This window comes from Volvox carteri, assembly GCF_000143455.1.
Source record: "Volvox carteri f. nagariensis unplaced genomic scaffold VOLCAscaffold_110, whole genome shotgun sequence".
Classification (NCBI taxonomy): Eukaryota; Viridiplantae; Chlorophyta; class Chlorophyceae; order Chlamydomonadales; family Volvocaceae; genus Volvox; species Volvox carteri.
This window is the reverse complement of record NW_003307653.1, coordinates 231,804-249,884: the sequence shown is the minus strand read 5'-3', so window position 1 is coordinate 249,884 and position 18,081 is coordinate 231,804. Positions and strand designations below refer to the sequence as shown.

At 59.4% G+C, this 18,081-nt stretch overlaps 3 protein-coding genes across 3 annotated transcripts in view; 1 reads left to right on the top strand and 2 right to left on the bottom strand.

Annotated features, from left to right (window-relative positions):
• The window catches only part of VOLCADRAFT_108384 (uncharacterized protein), a gene marked incomplete at its 5' end in the record, with an annotated part of 3,803 nt that extends 1,038 nt beyond the window's left edge, over nucleotides 1-2,765 (bottom strand). Inside the window, 3 exons of the mRNA XM_002958879.1 lie at nucleotides 696-839; nucleotides 1,026-1,268; nucleotides 2,078-2,765. Of these exons, the coding sequence (XP_002958925.1) occupies nucleotides 696-839; nucleotides 1,026-1,268; nucleotides 2,078-2,765 (1,075 nt within the window). The remainder of the gene's footprint in view (nucleotides 1-695; nucleotides 840-1,025; nucleotides 1,269-2,077) is intronic.
• A 2,200-nt stretch (nucleotides 2,766-4,965) lies between these two features.
• On the top strand, nucleotides 4,966-13,822 carry VOLCADRAFT_100265 (uncharacterized protein; the record flags this gene model as incomplete). The annotated part of the gene is made up of 11 exons (XM_002958894.1): nucleotides 4,966-5,052; nucleotides 5,320-5,642; nucleotides 6,195-6,242; nucleotides 7,205-7,343; nucleotides 7,389-8,093; nucleotides 9,898-10,083; nucleotides 10,285-10,981; nucleotides 11,726-12,033; nucleotides 12,575-12,682; nucleotides 12,992-13,202; nucleotides 13,335-13,822. 11 exons carry the CDS (start codon nucleotides 4,966-4,968, stop codon nucleotides 13,820-13,822), a joined length of 3,300 nt encoding a protein of 1,099 aa, XP_002958940.1.
• A 3,688-nt stretch (nucleotides 13,823-17,510) lies between these two features.
• VOLCADRAFT_100264 (uncharacterized protein) overlaps nucleotides 17,511-18,081 on the bottom strand; it is a gene marked incomplete at both ends in the record, with an annotated part of 12,584 nt that continues 12,013 nt past the window's right edge. Inside the window, one exon of the mRNA XM_002958878.1 lies at nucleotides 17,511-17,669. Coding sequence (XP_002958924.1) covers nucleotides 17,511-17,669 — 159 coding nt within the window. The remainder of the gene's footprint in view (nucleotides 17,670-18,081) is intronic.

Sequence of the window (18,081 nt, the reverse complement as noted above, 5' to 3'; positions counted from 1 at the left end):
CGCGACTCATATCCTGCCCCAGAGCCCGGGTGTAAGGCGGGCTACTTGCCCGAACGCCCAGGACATGGACAGAAGCTGCCCTTTTATGGAGGCCAAATGTCTCGCCTTGATGCGCCGTTTTCCCAGAGCCGAGCGGATGCAGTCGAGCAGGAAAGTGCGCTTATCTTCAGGCACGATGTACACGCCCTTAGCTGTATCTAACAGCATACCCAGGTACCTCACTTGCTGCTGGGGCTCGCCCATCATTGACTTGTCACGGTTCACGCAGAACCCCAGGCGCTCGAGGAGGTCGAGGATTATGGTGCGGCGGGCGATGAGGGTCTGGGCGTCCTGGTGGGCATGGATCTGATCATCGATGTATCCTGAGCACCGCCAGCCCTTCCGTCTCCAAGTCCGCATGATCTCGCGTGTTAGCTTGGTGAATGCCCAACAGGCGGAGGCAAGGCCGAAAGGGAGTTGTGTAAAGACGTAGAACTGGCCTTGCCATTCAAAACCAAGGTAGCGCCAGTCTGCTTCGCGTACGTCCATATGGTGGTAGCCAGACTTCAGGTCCAGGGTGAACATGTAGTCCTTGGGGCCTAGCCAGCCTGGGACCTGCACGAGCGACTCATAACGGAACTCCGGGATGTGCAGGTGCTTATTGACTTCGCGTCCATCCCAGATGAGGCGGAGCTTGCCTTTCTGCTCTACGACACCCAAGGGACAGGTCATGAAAGGGCGGGACTGGCAAGGTTTGATGGTCTCTGACTCCAGCAAACCCTCGATGGCAGAAGACACAAAATCCCCGTGGTCCCGTGCAGATTGGTGATTCTTGCCCCAGTACGGCCGGGGGGGAGGTCCTGAGTGCCACATCGGAGGGAACCCTTGCAGGACCCAGCTCAGCACGAGCTGGTTCACCACTGTCGCCTTCCAGACCGCGGCACAGGCTCTCAAGCGCCCCCGCATCTTAGGCCTATCCTTGCTACCCATGCTAGGAGGTGTGGCTTCACAAGGCGGATCAACAGGCAAAGGTGCTGGGTTCTCACCTTCTGGGACCGCTTGTTCATTCCTCGAAGGGGCTCCTGGGTCTGGATGTGGTTCCTGGGCTTTGCGGGCGACCTTGGTCCGGGGCCGGGTGGGCTCTGCAGGGCCGGGTGCGGGACGCTTGGCGGTGTTCTTGGTCTCCGCTTGTGTGTTGTCTCGTTGGGCAGGGGGGGGCTGCGCGGGGCGAGGGGCTCTAAAACCCGCGGCAACGAGCAGTGCGCCCAGTACTGTGGCGGCCAAATTCTCTGCATTGCAAGAGACAAGAGATAAAAGAGGGGAAGATGAGTAGAGGCCGGGGCTCATGGCGACTGAGGCTACGAAACGGTGGGAAGCCGGCCCTCCTGGGATGACAGAAAAAACCGAACAGGCTACTCCGGGGCGACCTGCGCCGCAGGGGACGGGGCCACCAGAGCCATCGACCTGTTTGATGCCTCTCTGTCGTTGTTGGGTACATGCATGAAGAGGGAAACTCGGACGGAGGAAGGACAGGTCCAGCCTGAAGCCGGCCACCTGGGCCTGGAAGCCGCCATGGTCAACAGGACCGAGCCAACACGGCAATAAGGCCCCAAGGCCAATCACAGGCGCCACCAAGGGCAAGAGCTCGCGCGCGTTACAAAGAAACCTCCCTCCAGGGTACAACTTGGTCCGACATCTTCTAGCGGTGGAAGGTCTGGAAGAGACCGGATGTGCAACTTAGCATAACAAGTCTTGTCAAAGACTGGGCCAAAGCATACTCCGTTCCAACCCAATAATGTTTGTCGGACTTGTGGGCCCCTGCAACAACAACGACCGCGAACTGCACGGAGGGGCCACTGAGCGAGCTTAAGAAAAAAGGAGGGGGGTAGGATCGGTGCCGTGCCAGAGTCGAGCAAACACAAGGCCCAACAGAATCCTAATCAGCCACGCTTAGCCGGGCTGCGAGAGCGGCTTCGGTCGCGCTGGCTGCGCCGGTCGTAGCGGTCATAGCGGCTGCGGTCGTTCCGGCGTGCACTACCAAACGAATCCCGCACTCCACCCTGCCGGTCTCTCCCTCGCCAGAGGGACCCGGCCTGACCGTCCCTGTCCGCCGCCACCGACTTGCGCGTTTTAGCTAATGCACTCTCTATGTCGCCCTTATCTATGGCCTCTGGTTTGAACTCTGGCTTGGTGAAGTTGCGCCGCCTGCCGTGCCAGATTTCGTAGGGGGCCGTGAAATTACCGTTGGCTCCTGGGCCCGCCTTGGCCAGAGCAACGGAGTAGCACTTAAGGCGGCGGTGAGCGATCTTGAGGCATTCTCCCGCGACGGCCAGCTGGGGTTCGTTCGCATCCAGCGCGGTGATGGCAGTCTCTAGCAGCATTAGCGTTCCTTCGTCGAGCTGCTCCCGCTGCTCGTGTGGGGCTGTCAGCTTCGGGGCGTCGTTCGCTTGAACTTCAGTCCTTATTGCTGCTAGCTGCTCTCTTGCGGATGGCATGATGGTCACGTCTTTTGTGATGACAACGTCAGGAGAGCGATCCCGAGGCGGTGCTGTCCGGGGATCCTTGGCCGGCGCTTTGGGGGCGTTGGCCTGCGCTGCTGACAGGACGCCCAGCAGCAGCTGGTGAAGAGTCGGCTGGTCTATGTTCCCGCTCAAAGTATCCCTGGCGGCTTCTATGTCGTTTTGGTTGGCTGGCAGCATCTGGCCCGATCCCCCTTCGCCGGCTGCTTCGGCCGCTCCTGCGTTGACCAGGTTATCTCCCGTTGCCTTTGTCCTCTTACCCGTCATTTTTTGATTTGTGACGGAGCTCCTGGTTGTTCCTCGGAGAGTGACAGGTCCGCGGCGATGTCGATTCGTTGTGGTAGAGCGTCGATGAGGCTTGAGGGTAGTCGGTAAGGTCTTGGAAAAAAGTGAGAGCAACAATAATAATAAGCTCCAATAGTGTAGGCAGAATGCCGGAACTTTGGAGCTGTCAGCTGAAATAGTAAATTCGAATTCTCAGCAAGCCATACGGCTGCCGTACATAACCTAGCTTAGAGGCTATACTCGCTTTGCTCCTGCCGCATCTAAGCTACAATTTCCATTGGCCGTCCGGCAACTTCTCGCATGGGGCACTTCGCGCTGCCAAAATTACATACACACATTCGTTTACATCTATATTATCAGTTTGTGCAAGAAATCCCAAAAAAGGAGGTGCGAAGGGCCCGGCCGGCGCTTTGGGGGCGTTGGCCTGCGCTGCTGACAGGACGCCCAGCAGCAGCTGGTGAAGAGTCGGCTGGTCTATGTTCCCGCTCAAAGTATCCCTGGCGGCTTCTATGTCGTTTTGGTTGGCTGGCAGCATCTGGCCCGATCCCCCTTCGCCGGCTGCTTCGGCCGCTCCTGCGTTGACCAGGTTATCTCCCGTTGCCTTTGTCCTCTTACCCGTCATTTTTTGATTTGTGACGGAGCTCCTGGTTGTTCCTCGGAGAGTGACAGGTCCGCGGCGATGTCGATTCGTTGTGGTAGAGCGTCGATGAGGCTTGAGGGTAGTCGGTAAGGTCTTGGAAAAAAGTGAGAGCAACAATAATAATAAGCTCCAATAGTGTAGGCAGAATGCCGGAACTTTGGAGCTGTCAGCTGAAATAGTAAATTCGAATTCTCAGCAAGCCATACGGCTGCCGTACATAACCTAGCTTAGAGGCTATACTCGCTTTGCTCCTGCCGCATCTAAGCTACAATTTCCATTGGCCGTCCGGCAACTTCTCGCATGGGGCACTTCGCGCTGCCAAAATTACATACACACATTCGTTTACATCTATATTATCAGTTTGTGCAAGAAATCCCAAAAAAGGAGGTGCGGCGGGCCCGGCCGGCCCTAAGGAGAATCTACGAAAATTTACGACCAGCCAATGGAAAGACCCTCATAGCGTCCTTGGCCCGGGCTTTGACGGACACCTCGCTATTCGTGCGGAACTTGTAACTCAAATTAGCTCTCCACCAGGCAGACGCGTTGACCGTTCAATCCTCAGCAAATTAGCGCCATGGGATGTGCCCCTTAGTAGTGACTTACTACTAGGTCAAAACTTCTACGTCTACAGAGGTGTCAGGAAGATCGCAGAGCTGCGCTACCTTAGAACTAAGGTCTCCCGTGAGCAAAAACCTCCTCATTTCCAGCAGGCTGCTGCTGGTACGTAATGCTTTGGTAGGGCCCCCCGACCCTGTCAATGATACGTTTCGGGTGTGTGCCTTGGGGTGCGTGTTGGCCCATCCGAGGACAAGCTGACGGTCCAGCGGGTGCTGTGTAGCAATTTCCCCAACCCCAATCAGCACATTTGCTTTAACCCCCCCTACTTCAAGATCCACAGCCTCACCATTAACTCGAAGCCCAATACCATACTCTCAATGACTCTCCACTTCCCCTAGGCGCAATAGTGAGCACGCAGTAAGTGAGATATCTCACTGTAAGTAGCCTGTGGTGTGTTACCCGAAATGCGGTTGTGAACAACCTAGACATAGGACCCGCCACGATTATCAGTCGCTTCAACGGCAAAAAATTGCGGGCCCTTGGGAGCCAATTGCTTATGATGAGCTTATCGGCACTAGCTCCCAGGATTTCCCAGAATGCTGTTTCGCTGCCAAGCCTCAGCATAGCGTCGCAAACCCTGCGGCGTCCGTGTCTCTAGGTTGACGACATCAGTCCACCGAACTTAGCCGTTTCGGGTTTGGGTTCTTGTAATGATGCAACGTGGCACGGCAAAAATGCCGTGCATTGCTGTACGAGAAGATTTCGATGGCCCTAGAACCTACTGTTGACGAACAGAAGAGAGTGGTTAACTTTCCAAACAGTCGCGTACAATAAGGGAGTACGGTACAAAGGCTTGTTTATCTATCTTGAGTCGCCAAGGAAAACGTTGCTACGATCCAAAGCGCAGACACAATGCCCCAGTCGGGGGCGACTCCGGCGGGCTCCCCCATATTAAACTGTTATGCTTGTAACGGAGTCTTTCCTATGTCAGTGTTTCCGGCTGCATTTAATGGGGGAGGCCGTGAAGGCTGCCCTGGATGCGGAAGCGAATTTGTGGAAATTGTGGAGCAGGTACGCGAGGAAAGCGCGCAAAATCTAGACCTTTGTCAGATAGGCACTCTAGTTAGGATTTCCCAGCTTCCATGGCTGAAATACGTGTTTTATCAAATATCTCTTTAAACGCCTCTTACTCGGCCTGGATTTTATGTTAAGCTCACATCTGTATGGCGAGGTTTGTGTCTAGAGTGGCCCGTTTCCGGCCCGACACTCCTGAAAGCCGACACCTGACACATTCCTAAAGCGACCCTCTCCGCGGGCCTTGTACTCGATGCAACCTAGGGTACGAGCAGCAGCCGTCCTGCAGGGAGCGCTGGTGCAGATAGCGTCCAGTCGACGGCGCGGAATGTTCAGCAGGGCGATGCTGGTGTAAGCACTTCAGGAGCTGGCGGATCGCGTGCCGGGGGCACGGCGCGGGCTCCGCGGATTGAAGTTCATGCCATGTTCCATTCCAGCCCTGGCAGCGAGAACGATATGCCGCTGACGTTCGTGGACGCCATCAGCCGCTTTGCGCCTCTTAGCCTTCCCAACGGGCGGCAGGCGTTTGTGCTTCAGGTCCAGGATGGCGCCCTCCTATCGCCCTTCACCATGGGGATCCCGCTCGGGTGAGTCCAGCTTCCGGCTTTGAACTTCGGGTGCATCTCGCTCCCAACCATCCATGGAGGGGATAGTTCACGAACCCCATGGGGGATTTTAAGGACCCCCCTGCGAATTGGAAGGCAGCAACCCGGCGTACTTTGGGGAAGCGCGCCGGCGATCTGCCGCGTTTTCTCACTTGGGTCGGTCCTAATGTGTGCGACCTGCGGAAGGAGGCTCAGCGGGTGCAAGGTCTACAGACGATTTGCCGCACACTGCAGTCCGTGATACCATGCGTACTAGACAGATATATCCATGTATATAAATCCATGTGTGGCTGTGCTGTATTGTTCACGGTTGTGACGCTGTTGAGCTCAGATTTGGGTTGCCTTTGCGCTGCGTTTAGGGATGGTGGGGGATTGGGTGGCATACGCGCACCTCACCTGGCAGCATAAGGGAAAGGTTAGGGGCCGCTCCTCCTCCACTACTGCCCTCACGGGGTTTTGTGTGACTGGTTTTGTGTGATGATGATGATGATGGTGATGGTGATGATGATGATGGTGATTATCGTCATCACACAGGTTGATGAAGATGGTGGGTCCTTTCCCTGTCCCTTTGCCCGGGGTAGGGTGAGGTGAGGTAGGGTTGGGCCCACTCTCCTGTCCGCTGCGACCCTCGTGCTTGCGATCCACCCACATCACATCACATCACAGACATCCCATGGAATAGAGACGGGGCACGCACAGCGTCTTCACTCTTAAACTATTGGAGTTCTAAAAACACATGCAGATGCACTGACAGTAGCATGTGTTCTTTGAGCGGCACATCCCGTAAGCCCCTCTTTGCGACAGCGAAAATGCACCTAGACCCCCCTGGGTGCTTGTTGTCCACTACCGCGGGGGCTGCGGCGCGACCTGCATGTGGCGGGGCCCATGGTGGTGGTGTAACGCCTACTTGTGTGCAACGGGGACCAGAGCTAGCAAATTCCGAGAGGGGATCGGACCCCCTGTCTCGAAAAGGAAATGAGTTCGGGAAAGGGAGGAAGGGGGTGGGGAGGAGAGGGTTTTGTGGGACACGTGACCCCTACCTGGAGCTACAGCAGATGTTGAATGTTTAAAATTTACGTACATACGTGTTATGTATAGTAACACAGGTTTATGGACCCGACCCCTGTGTGCGTTGCGGAACCAAGGTCTAGCTGCCGGCCGCCCTCCCCTGCTCCTGGCGGCAAGCTGTCGCTAATCATTCCAACCCCCCATCACCCCCACACTCCGCCTGAATCGCGTTCTTCCCCAACATCTGCTGCAACCGCTCCTCCCAGCCACCCAGCCACCGACGACCACTCACCCAAAATTCTATTGCTTCAATCTACGGCTTTGGAAGTCAGGGCAGTTGTTTCCTTGGCTTTGTTTCCCCGCCTCCCCACCCCCCATATGCTTTCCCCCCTTGCTGCCGGTACCCACCTAACTACCCCACCTGGGCAAGCCCCCCTTCCCCCAACACCTCCTGCGTCCAGTCCCGCCCCTCTCTCACTGCCCCTCACACTGCCCCTCACACTGCCCCTCACACTGCCCCTCACACTGCCCCCCAGTGACGCCCTCGCTATGAACCCCGGGGACTGGGTGGTGGGGGACGACCTGGACGCCGTGGTCACCCGGGTGCTGGACGCCTACATGCCGCCACGCCGCGCCACCGCCCCGGAGGTCCGCGACACACTGCCGCGCCGGCGGGTGCGGCCGGGACCCCTCTCCCCACAGCCCAATGCCGCTCTGGAGGCAGCTGCTAGGGCTGCCCTAGCAGCCTCCGCGGCCAGCTTCAGCCGCCGACATATGGCCGCCACAAGCGTACCCTCGTCCCCGGCGGCGGTGGCAGCCGCCCCTGCCGTCAGCGGCCCTACCGCTACCCTGCCCGCCGGCCCGCTGGCTGCGGTCACTCCTGGTGGTGAGCCACCTGGGGGCCGGAATGGGGAAACGCAGCTGGAGCGGCCTCTGCAGCAGTCTGGACAGCAGCGCGGACGTGTAGTGGTGCGGTTAGAGCCCCTGGAACTCGATGACGTTGCGCGGGTGGCAGTGGCAGGTCCGGCAGTGGCAGCGGAGACGAGGGGCGATGGCTGCAGCGGGGGCGTCAGATTGCATATGGTGTACGAGGAAGACGTGGCTGAGGCTGCTGCTCCCAGCGAAGGCACGGAGGTGGCTTTGGAGGCGGCTGGATCTTCACCTCCGCCGCCATCAGCGCCGCCGTCAGGCCGCTCGGGTGCTGCTGCGGCTGCTGCTTCTGATGAGGCCGCCGGGTCGGCGGCTACTGCCTGTGTGGCAGCTGTTGCAGCTGAGGACCGGGGTGGTGGTGGTGGCTATGCTAGCTGCCAGCCTGGGGAGCTTTGCACGGTGTGTCATGACGCGTTCGAGGCGGGTGGGGAGGTGGTGGAGCTGCCCTGCCGCCACTGCTTTCACGAGGACTGCATCATGCCCTGGCTGCAGGAGGTGAGGAGGGGGAGGAGGAGGAGGAGGTGAGAAGGGGGAAAGACGAACCACGAAGGAGTGAAGCTGCTGCCAGGGAGGGAAGAGTGTACAAGAAGCAGAACTGACCAGTAGGTGAAGGGGGAGGGGGGAGCATTTGCAGGGAACTGCTTCTACACTGAGGGAAAGTCGTCATATAATCCAAAGAAGAAGAAGAAGCAAAGGGTAAAAGAGTGCGCACTGGGAGGGGGCCCGTGTCGTGTGTTGTCGTACATGCAGGGCTGCCCCCTCGTGTCGTGTCGTGTGCTTAGGGGGAAAAGACGAACGACAGACGAGAGAAGCTGGTATCAGGGATATATGGACATTGTTAAGGATGTGTTTAGGTGTTTAGGGGGGCAGCGCGAGGATAAGAACGCGGGGGGGTTGCGCGCGTCTGTGTTCTGCACGCGTGCGTGTCTCGCCAAGGGTGGGTGGACTTAGGGTTCGAAACAGCTGGAGGGCGGGGTTTGGGGTTGGGTAACAAGTGCGCCCGCGCAGTGTGCAGCGCCTCAGGGTGCGCCTGGGTGGGTACGGCACATGGATACAAGAGCCGCCCAAAGGCACAACACACGGGCGCGGATCCGCCTGGGCCCCGCTGGCACTTCCCGGGCGACTCCTGGCGCCGTGTTCCTCTCCTCCCCCCGGGTTTCATTTGTTGGCGCACGAAGTACAGATGCACGCACATACATACATACATACATACATACATACATACATACATACATATGGCAGGCGGCTGGCAGAAGTTAAGGCCTGACTTCTGCTCCCAGTCGATCCAGTCGACCCGGGTTCAAATCCGCCTGCCAGCTCCTCGGGTGTTTGAGGAGTGATGAAATGGGAGGTGGCCCCCCATCAAATGGACGGTGTAGGACGTGATAATATCAACTTGCGAGCTGACCAGGAACTAAGTTGATGCGCCGTTGATCCGCTAGATTTGGTTGGATGCTGGTGGTGAGTTGCCGAACCCAACGAATACATTCTGAAGTCGGATGGGGTGACGGATTAGGGTGCCCCTCTAGCAGGGGAGAGCAGGGACTGCCCCGGGAAAGGGGGCCGCTGGCGAAGTTAACCACCCTGTAACAACATACATACATATATATAGGGTTTGGCACTACTGGTAAGGCGCGACCATTGCCCCCGGGAGATCCCGGGATCGATACCCATTAGGGTCAAAAGTCCTTCCGATGGTGGAAGGCATAGCGCCCCTAGTTGATGGACGGTGGTGACCTGGGATAAAGTTAACCTGCGAGCCGACCAGAAATGGAGTTGTGCCCGCCGTCGATCCGGCAGATTCCGTTGGATGCTGGTGGTGGGTGCGGAACCTGAGCGATCCACTGAGAAGTTGACTAGGGTGACTGGATGAGGGTGCCCCGAAATACCGGGGAAGGCAGGGTTTCGCAGGGTAGCTGCCACGGGCGAAGATACACCCCCCTGTTTCACACATCATACATACATACACCGTGTCCTCCTTTGCACGGATTCACGGTGATTCCACCACCGGGTGAATATGCGCTCTCGCACTGTGTGCAGCACCTCACCGCGCCCTAGGAACCCATGCTACCGACCCAGCCCTTCCCCGGTCCCCTCGGACGATACGGTCTCCCGCCATCATGCGTCACCCATACGTGCACACCCATACGTGCACACACACATACGTGCACACCCATACATGCACACACACATACGTGCACACACATACATGCAGACACGTTCCATCCATTATGCTCACCATGCCCCTCATTCTCCTCGGCCGCCCCCCGGCTGTCCCTTTCATATATTCCCCCCTCAGCAAAACACGTGTCCAGTGTGCCGTACACGTCTCGGGGAAGGGCACGCTGGCAGCGGCATTAGCAGCTACTACAGCGGCGGGCGACCTCAGCAGCAGGCGGCGACCTCAACGCACAGACCTCAGCCACAGTCCGCATCCTCGTCGGACGGTAGGGGGCCGCAGACACGGGAGGAGCGGCCGGCACCGGTACGGGATCGGTCTAGCGGTGGCGGCGGCGGCGGCGGATCTGACGGTGCCCCTGACTGGGTGCCGCCGCAGCTCATGTTGCCGCCGTGGCGGCACCCGAGGGGCGCTGCTGCCGCTGGCGCCGCTGTTGCTGCCGACGGGACACCAGGATTGCCCGGGCCGCAGCGGCCGCACCACCACCACCACCACCACCCCACACAGAGAGGAGGTATTCCGGGGGCCCCTGCGGCGGCAGCGGGGGCGAACTTCCCGCTGTTAAATGCTTTCATGCCGAACGCCCCGGGACAGACGGCGGGGACGGATGCAGGCGTTCTGAGTGCTGAGGAGCGTCGGGTGGCGGAGGCAGTGCTGGAGCCGCTTCGTACTCGTTTTGCACCACTACAGCTCACGAATCGGCCGCCGGTGTCGATGCCGCTGGCAGCAGGGCCGGCGGCGGTGGCGCAGCCGCCACCCGGGTTGCTGTCAATGTTTGGCAATGCCGCAATGCTGCCCTTGTTTGGGGAAAGGGCGGCAGCAGCAGCAGCAGCAGCGGCGGCGACCCGTGGGTCACAGGCAAGAACGGGTGCCGCTGGTGGCGGCGGCGGTGGCGGCGGCACAGGAACATCGCGGCATCAGGGCAACGGCACAAGCGCCACAGCGACGCCTCTGCGCGGCGGGTTTCTCAACAACCAGCTGCTTAACCTGTACGGCGCTGTGTCGAGCGGGACGAGAGTCGCTGCGGGTCCCCGTACGGGCGGTGGCGACAGCGGCAGCGGTGGCACGCGGTCAGCTTTACGTGGTGGATTCTTCAACAACGGCGGTGGCGCCGCCGCCACTGCGGCCAGCAGCTCCACTGCCGCGACGGCACCACCGCAACCACCACCACAGCGCCCTCCCCGTAGCGGTTTGGGTACATCAGGTGCGGCCGGCGGCGGCGCGGCCGCCAGACCTGGGGCCACTGGGGCTCTACAACCACGAGGGCGACAGCACCAGCACCAGCAGCAACAGCAAGCGAGCAGAAGCACCGCCAACAGCGGTAGCGGTGGCACCGGTGTCCATGCCGCCAGCACAGGCACCTCCCGCGCAGCGGCGATATCTCCTCCTACGCTCCGTCCTGAGATGCTACCCAACATGATATGGTCAGTGGCTATTGCGGGTACAGCGCAGTACTGTGGTATGCTGATTAGCAACCCCTACAGGGCGGCGGGGGATGGGGATGGTGGTGGTGGTGGTGGTGGCGAGCGGGAAAGGGGCGCAGCGGCAACAGCAGCTGGTCGTGACCGTGTTGCTGCTGCTGCTGCTGCTGCGACGGGCTGCGCGGTGCCTGCGCGCGGCAGTAGCAGCAGTAGTAATAGTAATAGTAGCAACGGTGGCGGCGGAGGTGAAACAACTTTGCCAAGCAAGGCTCCTTCCTCGCCAGCAGCGGCTACTGCTGCTGCGAACTGCGCAACGGTTCGGACGCGACCACCACCACCACCACTTGCTGAACAACAGCGATCATCCTCTTCGCCCTCAGCGCCGTCATCAAGCACGGGGCGGTATTCAGCAGCGGCAGCAGCAGCAGCGGCTACCTGGACCTCCCCAGCACGGCTCTCACCAGCAGCTGCCGTCAGCCCGCCCGCTGCCGCCTCCGCCTCCTCCTCCTCCTCCTCCGCAATGGCAGCACCACTCTCCGCCGCACAACCATTACCTACAGCCAGGGCTGCGACGACAGCAGCAGCGGGAACGGCAACACCACCACAACAACCGCAACCACAACCATCGCCAGCAGCAACAGCAACAGCTGACGGGCGGCTGATGTCTGGGGATGTGTCCGACGGCATTGATATGGTCGCGGCCCTGTCAAATCCTGACTTGGGCAGTGAGGCGGTGCTGCGGCAGCTGGAGAGAACGCTGGCGGCACGGGACCGAGCAGGCTGGCCCAGGCCCAATGAGGCGGTGCTCAGGAGCTTGCAGCGGCATGCGATGATGGTGGGTGTGGGCGCCAGGACGCGAACAAGCGAGTTCATTGGAGGGAAGGGTCGATGGGTGTGTGTGGGGGGGAGAAAGCCGCGGGTTTCCCAGCGCGGTCGCGTTGTGGTCGTCGTACTATATGGCCCTAGGTCTGTATGTCCACCCGCCGGGCCTCCCTTCCCTCCACCCCAGGAAGGTGGACATGGAAATGTGTGTTGGTATGTTGGGTTATATCGGTATCGGGGCCGTTGGTTTGGTTTCGGAGTCATTTCGTTCACATGTCGTATCGCAAAAGGAAAGAACATGCGAATGTCCCGCGGCGTCCCCCCCTTTCGGCAGCTTCATTCGTGTGTGGTTCGTGTGGCAATACTATTCCGCTTTTTTAGTTCTGGCGGCTTAGGTAGGTAGTTTTTCCGACATCTTCTCCACTTCGTCATCCCGAGGTCACGGTCGCCACGGACGCCTTTCGGTCAGTTCTACGTTTGTTACTCTCTTGCCCTGGCAGCAGCTTCACTCGTGTGTGGTTCGTCTTTTCCCCCCCCCTTTCGGCCCTTGACAGGCTGCCACACGCTTGGTGCACACAGTGCCGTTCGGAACCCCGGATCCGGGCCTTATGAGGCGAGTTGCGGCTCTGGCAGACCGGTGGCTGAGGCAAGCCGTTGCACTGGTACGAGACACGCCCCGTGCGGCAGCTGCCGCCTCGACCACGGCCACCGCCGCAGCTGTTGCCGCCGCCGGCGGCGGCGGCGGCGGTGGCAGTAGCTCCGGAACCGGCTCTTCCGGGGCATCGACGGATACGCAGCGGAGCCGGCCAAGTGATCCCGCTGCTGCTGCTACTGCTGCTACCACTGCTGTCGCTGTTGCCGCTTCTGCTGCTCCGGCCCGAGGTGACGGCCGCAGTGGCGAAGGACGGAGGGCCACATCAGCCGCTGCTGCAGACGAGGGTCCTAGCCGCCAGGTTGCTCGCCGCTTGCAGCAGCAGGACGCCGCCACTCTGGCGCACCAGCACCGCACCAGAAGGGACAACGACAACGGTGACGGCGCCAGCGGCGGCAGCGCAAGTAGCCGTGCGGCGACGAGTCTGAAGGAGGAGTCTGAAGCGGCCAACCCCGCCTCAGGCCCAACAGACACAGGATTGGACCCACTGGGCTCGCAGCCAGCCGCTGGAAGCCCGGCGAGCGACGCAGGTACGGCAATCCCAGGAGCTGCGGCTGTGGTGCCTTCGGCCGCCACCACGGCGTGTGCCGGAGGTGTGTATCGGGTGCTGGGTTTCCAGGCTGTGCCTTGTGCCGGGGCCAACAACACTGCCGTCCCTGCAGGTGCTCCTTTGGGCGCTGGTGATGGTAACGGTGGGGGTGACGGCGCCGGTGTACGGAGCACGACGAGGGTTCGAGTCGCCCGGCGGGGCCGTGTAGTGGTGGCTTCGCCGCGTAGAGGGCCGTCTATGGCATCCACCACCACGGCCTCAGCTGCTCTCGCTGCCGTACGGCCGGCCGGAAGCTCCGGCGCACAGCGGCGCTCTGCGTCGCTGACTCGCTCCGCCGGGGCGCCCGCGGGTGGGGAGGGCAGCGGAGGTGCGGGCGGCGGCACCGGTACCCAGGGGGCGAGGTCAGTGTCCACATCACCCGGCGCAGCGGTTGCTGGTAGCGCTGAGGGCAGCCATCACGGCGGCGGCGGCGGCGGCAGCAACGGTGCCGGGTTCAATCCCTTGGCGGCGGTCGTCGGAGGCGCGGGCGTGGGCTTGCGCTTCCTCGGCGGCGTGGCTGGGGGCTTCTTGTTCCGCCGCGGTCGTGGAAATGGCCGCTGAGCCATCCAGGTTTGCGGCTCGTGCGGTGTTGATGGAAGAGAGGGAGTGAGGGGGTGCTGATCCACCTGTCTGAAGACTGGCCTGCCTGCGCTTCGGTGGCTCGACTGGCTGGCTCGGCGGGCTGGCTCGGCGGGCTGGCTGGCTTCGTTGGCGCCTGCCAGTTCCAGGATGGGCGTTGGAACGGACTTCGCCATGGGGGTCCATGATGATAGTGTAGTAGCAGCTACAGTCGTAATGTAGTAGTAGTAGTAATAGTAGTGGTGACATATTAGTAGTAACAGTATGGGTGACGACGTTGTAACGATGATAATAACGATGACGGATATTGATGGGTGATAATGGCGGAAACTCGCGCGAGAGGGCGCAGTCCATTTTCTACAGGAGACAGGTTTAACGGGTGGGGGGGGGCATGGCGTGGTTGAAAGTGTTAATTCGACAGTCTCTAGTAATCGGGCATATTACGCGAGAAAGCTACGAATAAATGGAGAAAGAGTCTTTATGAAAAAGACGATTGCACACCCGGACATGCGGTTGTGTTTTCTCAAGGCCTAATTCATTCGTTGGGTTATGTCTGCTGGATTGGAATTCTGGTAATGGCGCCGTTTTCCCTTTCCCTTCTGTCAGCGGCGAAGACCCCCAGGAGACGGAGGGGGAGAATCGCTTCCGATAGCAACGGTAATGGCGGCAGATAACAATACGTGTACGCGAGAGCAGCGAATGAGGTGGCGGTGGAGGCGGATGGGGGGGACTGGACGGGGGGGGGTACCGTTTTGTACGACGTGTCATGAGCTCCTCGTGTGCTTATTGCAGGACAGCCAGTCCGGCGCTGCTTTCCTATTTCCTAGTGTGTGTGTGTTGTGCCAAATGAAACCAAATGAAACGAGGTGGTGCGGCGTTCTGATGTGTCTGTCGTGTTGACTCCTCCAGCTGCTTTGTTGGCGGTGTTTTGAATGCGTGGTTGTAAACAGCTACCCATGCACTGCTTGTAAACAGCTGTGTTGCCGTATGGGCGCTGTGTATTGATATTGGGTTGACTATCCGCATCCACTTCTATACCTTTTTCCGTGCTGCTCCTGCGGAGAAAAGGAGGAGAGGCAATGTTGGCCTAAAAAGCGGGGGTGGGTCAGGCAAGCAGGTGGTGTGCCCAGCAGCGAAGGGGCGAGAGCAAAAGGATCCACGTGAAGGATCCATCTCTGGTCACGGAGGTCCAGCAGGACTCGACTCTCGACTCGACGGGGAGGGGAGGTCGTGTTGCAAAGTATCAGAAAAATCTATCAGGCCCAGCGGTGTACGATATAAAGAAATGAAGCGGGGGGCACAATACTACAAGGTTTTGACGATTTCACAGGTTTGCGGTGCCCCCACTATGCCCCGGCAGTGCTGAATGAGCGCTCAGTTTGTGGGTTAGGCTCCAAGTCTGTGGGGTCAGGTGTCGGTGTTGTCGGGACAGCTTTTAGGGACACAGGCGGAGAAAGGATGGTGTAGAGCGTAGCCTAGACGTTGGCAAGAACGGTGTGTGATGAGGGGGAGTGGGAAAGGGCGCTAGGGTGGAGAATGACAGATATGTGATGTGGTTCATAGCGTGTGACATAGTGCGTGGGTTGCTTCGGGAACAAGAAGCAACATGGTTGTTATCGTTCGATTGGACCGTTCTGCTTCAAAAAGCGGGAAGGGGGCGAAATGTCTTCATGTATCATCATTTTTGTGGACTGGAAAACTGACTTGCTGCCTTTGACGTTCCCTTTACACCGTACCGCGGGGAGGAGCTTGCAGAGAGCCCTCAACAACCACATGCCCCGGCTTGTTAAGCTTCTTTTATGTTTGGAGTTGGACCTCTTGGACGCGCTCTCTGGTCGGAGCCCAGCCGACTCACCACACCTCACTTCTGAATGCGTTAGGGCATTATTGCAAAAGTGATGAAGCAAAGCAAAACGCAGGACGTGCGGCTCTGAACACCCACTCCACCCGCCTCTGCTGCCGAACCTAAGCGACTTGCCACTACTGCAAGCCAGCGGGTTCTTGGTCACCCGGTTGTCTCTTGTAGATAGGGGGATGTCCACATTCCCAGCCTGGACTTGGCCTGCTACAGAGCTGAGTAGTAGAGCTGCAAAAGCCGAGAGGTCTAAACCGGAGGAGTTGCCGGTACCTGGCATAGCTTGGTGATGACAGTGACGGCAACGCTCCGTTAGCTTTGCAGGTGGTGCAACAACATACATTTTGATTACCCGCAAACCTCCAACCACGAGGAAAGATTTAAGCGGGAGCCGTAGGGTGTGTCGCGCAAGCGAACCTGCAGGCGGCAGAAACAGCGACTCCTGGCGGACTGCGCCACCACACCAGGGAGGCGTCGCCATACCACCATGGCCACACGTTCCAGCGTCATCAACACCAAGCCATCCCGGTATCCTCTTCCCCCACCATAAATAAAATAGTCTATCGCGCAATTTTCCAGTTCAGCGCGCTATCCTCTGCCAGGCCGTGCCAAGCCGGGTGAGATAGTAAAGCCCTAAAAGTCACGTCACACGTCAGTCCGGTCAGGTCAAAAGCCAAACCGTCGTCCCACAGGTGGGGTCCAGAAACTAATAAAACGGAAAAGACACCGGATGTTGGGATGTGGATGTCCGTAAATGCGAAAGTGAAGCAGCGATGTAGTGGCGGATGTGCTGTACGACCCCGGTACGGCAGGTCAAAGCCCCTCCACCACCACCCAAACCATACAGAGTCAGGTTTGTACCGTAAATGTCGCGAAATGTACAATACACGTCGTTGGTATATTCCATTGGCTCGCTCCGCAGCAGTAGCAGCATCAACAACAGGACTAGCAGTAGCAGTAGCAAGAGCAGCAGTCGGGCAATGTTCACTCCTGAACAACTGAAAAAAACACAACCTACGTTGGGGACAACAGAACACCGCCAACACAACCTCTGTGTCGCACCGCAACAATGAATCCCCCTCCCCGGTCTCTACCGCTACCCGCTACAAGCTCCTCGACAGCTCCTTTATTCAGGTGTCACACCAGGAGCTCTCCCCGGCCGGAGGGCCACCTCAGAGTGCCGGAGGAGGGCAGGGGCTACTGACAGCGGGGCGGCGGAGCGCCCCGGGGCTCATAACCTAAACCCAGTCAACCTCCCACCAACCATACCGGTGACGTGCGCAGTTTTAGGGTCCCCTCCCCCCTCCCCCGGCGGCGGATGATAATAATAATAATAATAATGGTGGTGGTGGTGATGGAGCTGGCGGCGGCGGTTGTGATGGTGGTGGTGATGATGATGATTAATGTGATGGTGATGGTGATGGTGGCGCTGCGACCATGTCGCCACGACCATCCCCCCGGCGTGCTGCCCCTTCCGGGCAGCTAACCCCACCCACCCCACCCCCCGAGGATCACACGCACCCATCCCAGCACACAACAACACATTACAACCCCCTAAGCGTCGCCCCCCGCTCGTGCACACACCCAAAGGTCACGAAGACCTGGCGAACCAGATCCATACAGGCTCACCTAACATACATACGCACAAGCTATGTACATATAACAGTATATATATTATACGCAAGTGAAGCAAGTTACCATCGGCAGCCATTCCATGTCGCCGCTGAGTTCCTTGGAACGCAAATACAGTCTCTGTGGTGCGGCTGCTTTCTGATCTACCCTTCCGATTCACCCCCCCCCCACCCCGCAGCTCTTTCAGCGCGCTGGCACGTAGCACGAGAGCCCGATGCGGGGCGGGCGGTGGCCAGGTGGGATGCGGGTCGGCAAGGGCGGGGGGTTGAGGGCCCGGACCAGAGGTGGCGGTGAGGGGTGAAGGGTGAGGGGTCTGAGTCTTAGTCGGTCCAGCACCTGACCCTGTGCCGTTGTGGCGGTGTGGTGGCGGTGTGGTGGCGGTGGTGGTGGTGGTGGTGGTGGTGGGAGTGCCTCCCCCTCCTCCTCTTCCTCCTCCTCCTCCACGCCCTCAAGCCGTCTTGGCATGATGCAGCGGTGCAGGCTGTTGCGGCTCCGGGTGCTTCTTCGGATCGGACATGTTGATGCCCTGAGTGTATGTGTGTATGTGTGTATGTATGTATGGTGTGTGTTTTCATGGGGGCGGGAAAAAGGGAGGGAACTCAGCGGTGACCCACTTTGCGGGAGGGGAGGGGTGGGGGGGAGTGCGGCCTCTGGAGGATAAGCGAGATGGTGGTGTCGTAGTGGTGGTGGTGGTGGTGGTGACACCCAGCTAGAGGGGCGTCCGGCTTGGCAGCTGGAGTGGAGTGGAGTGGGC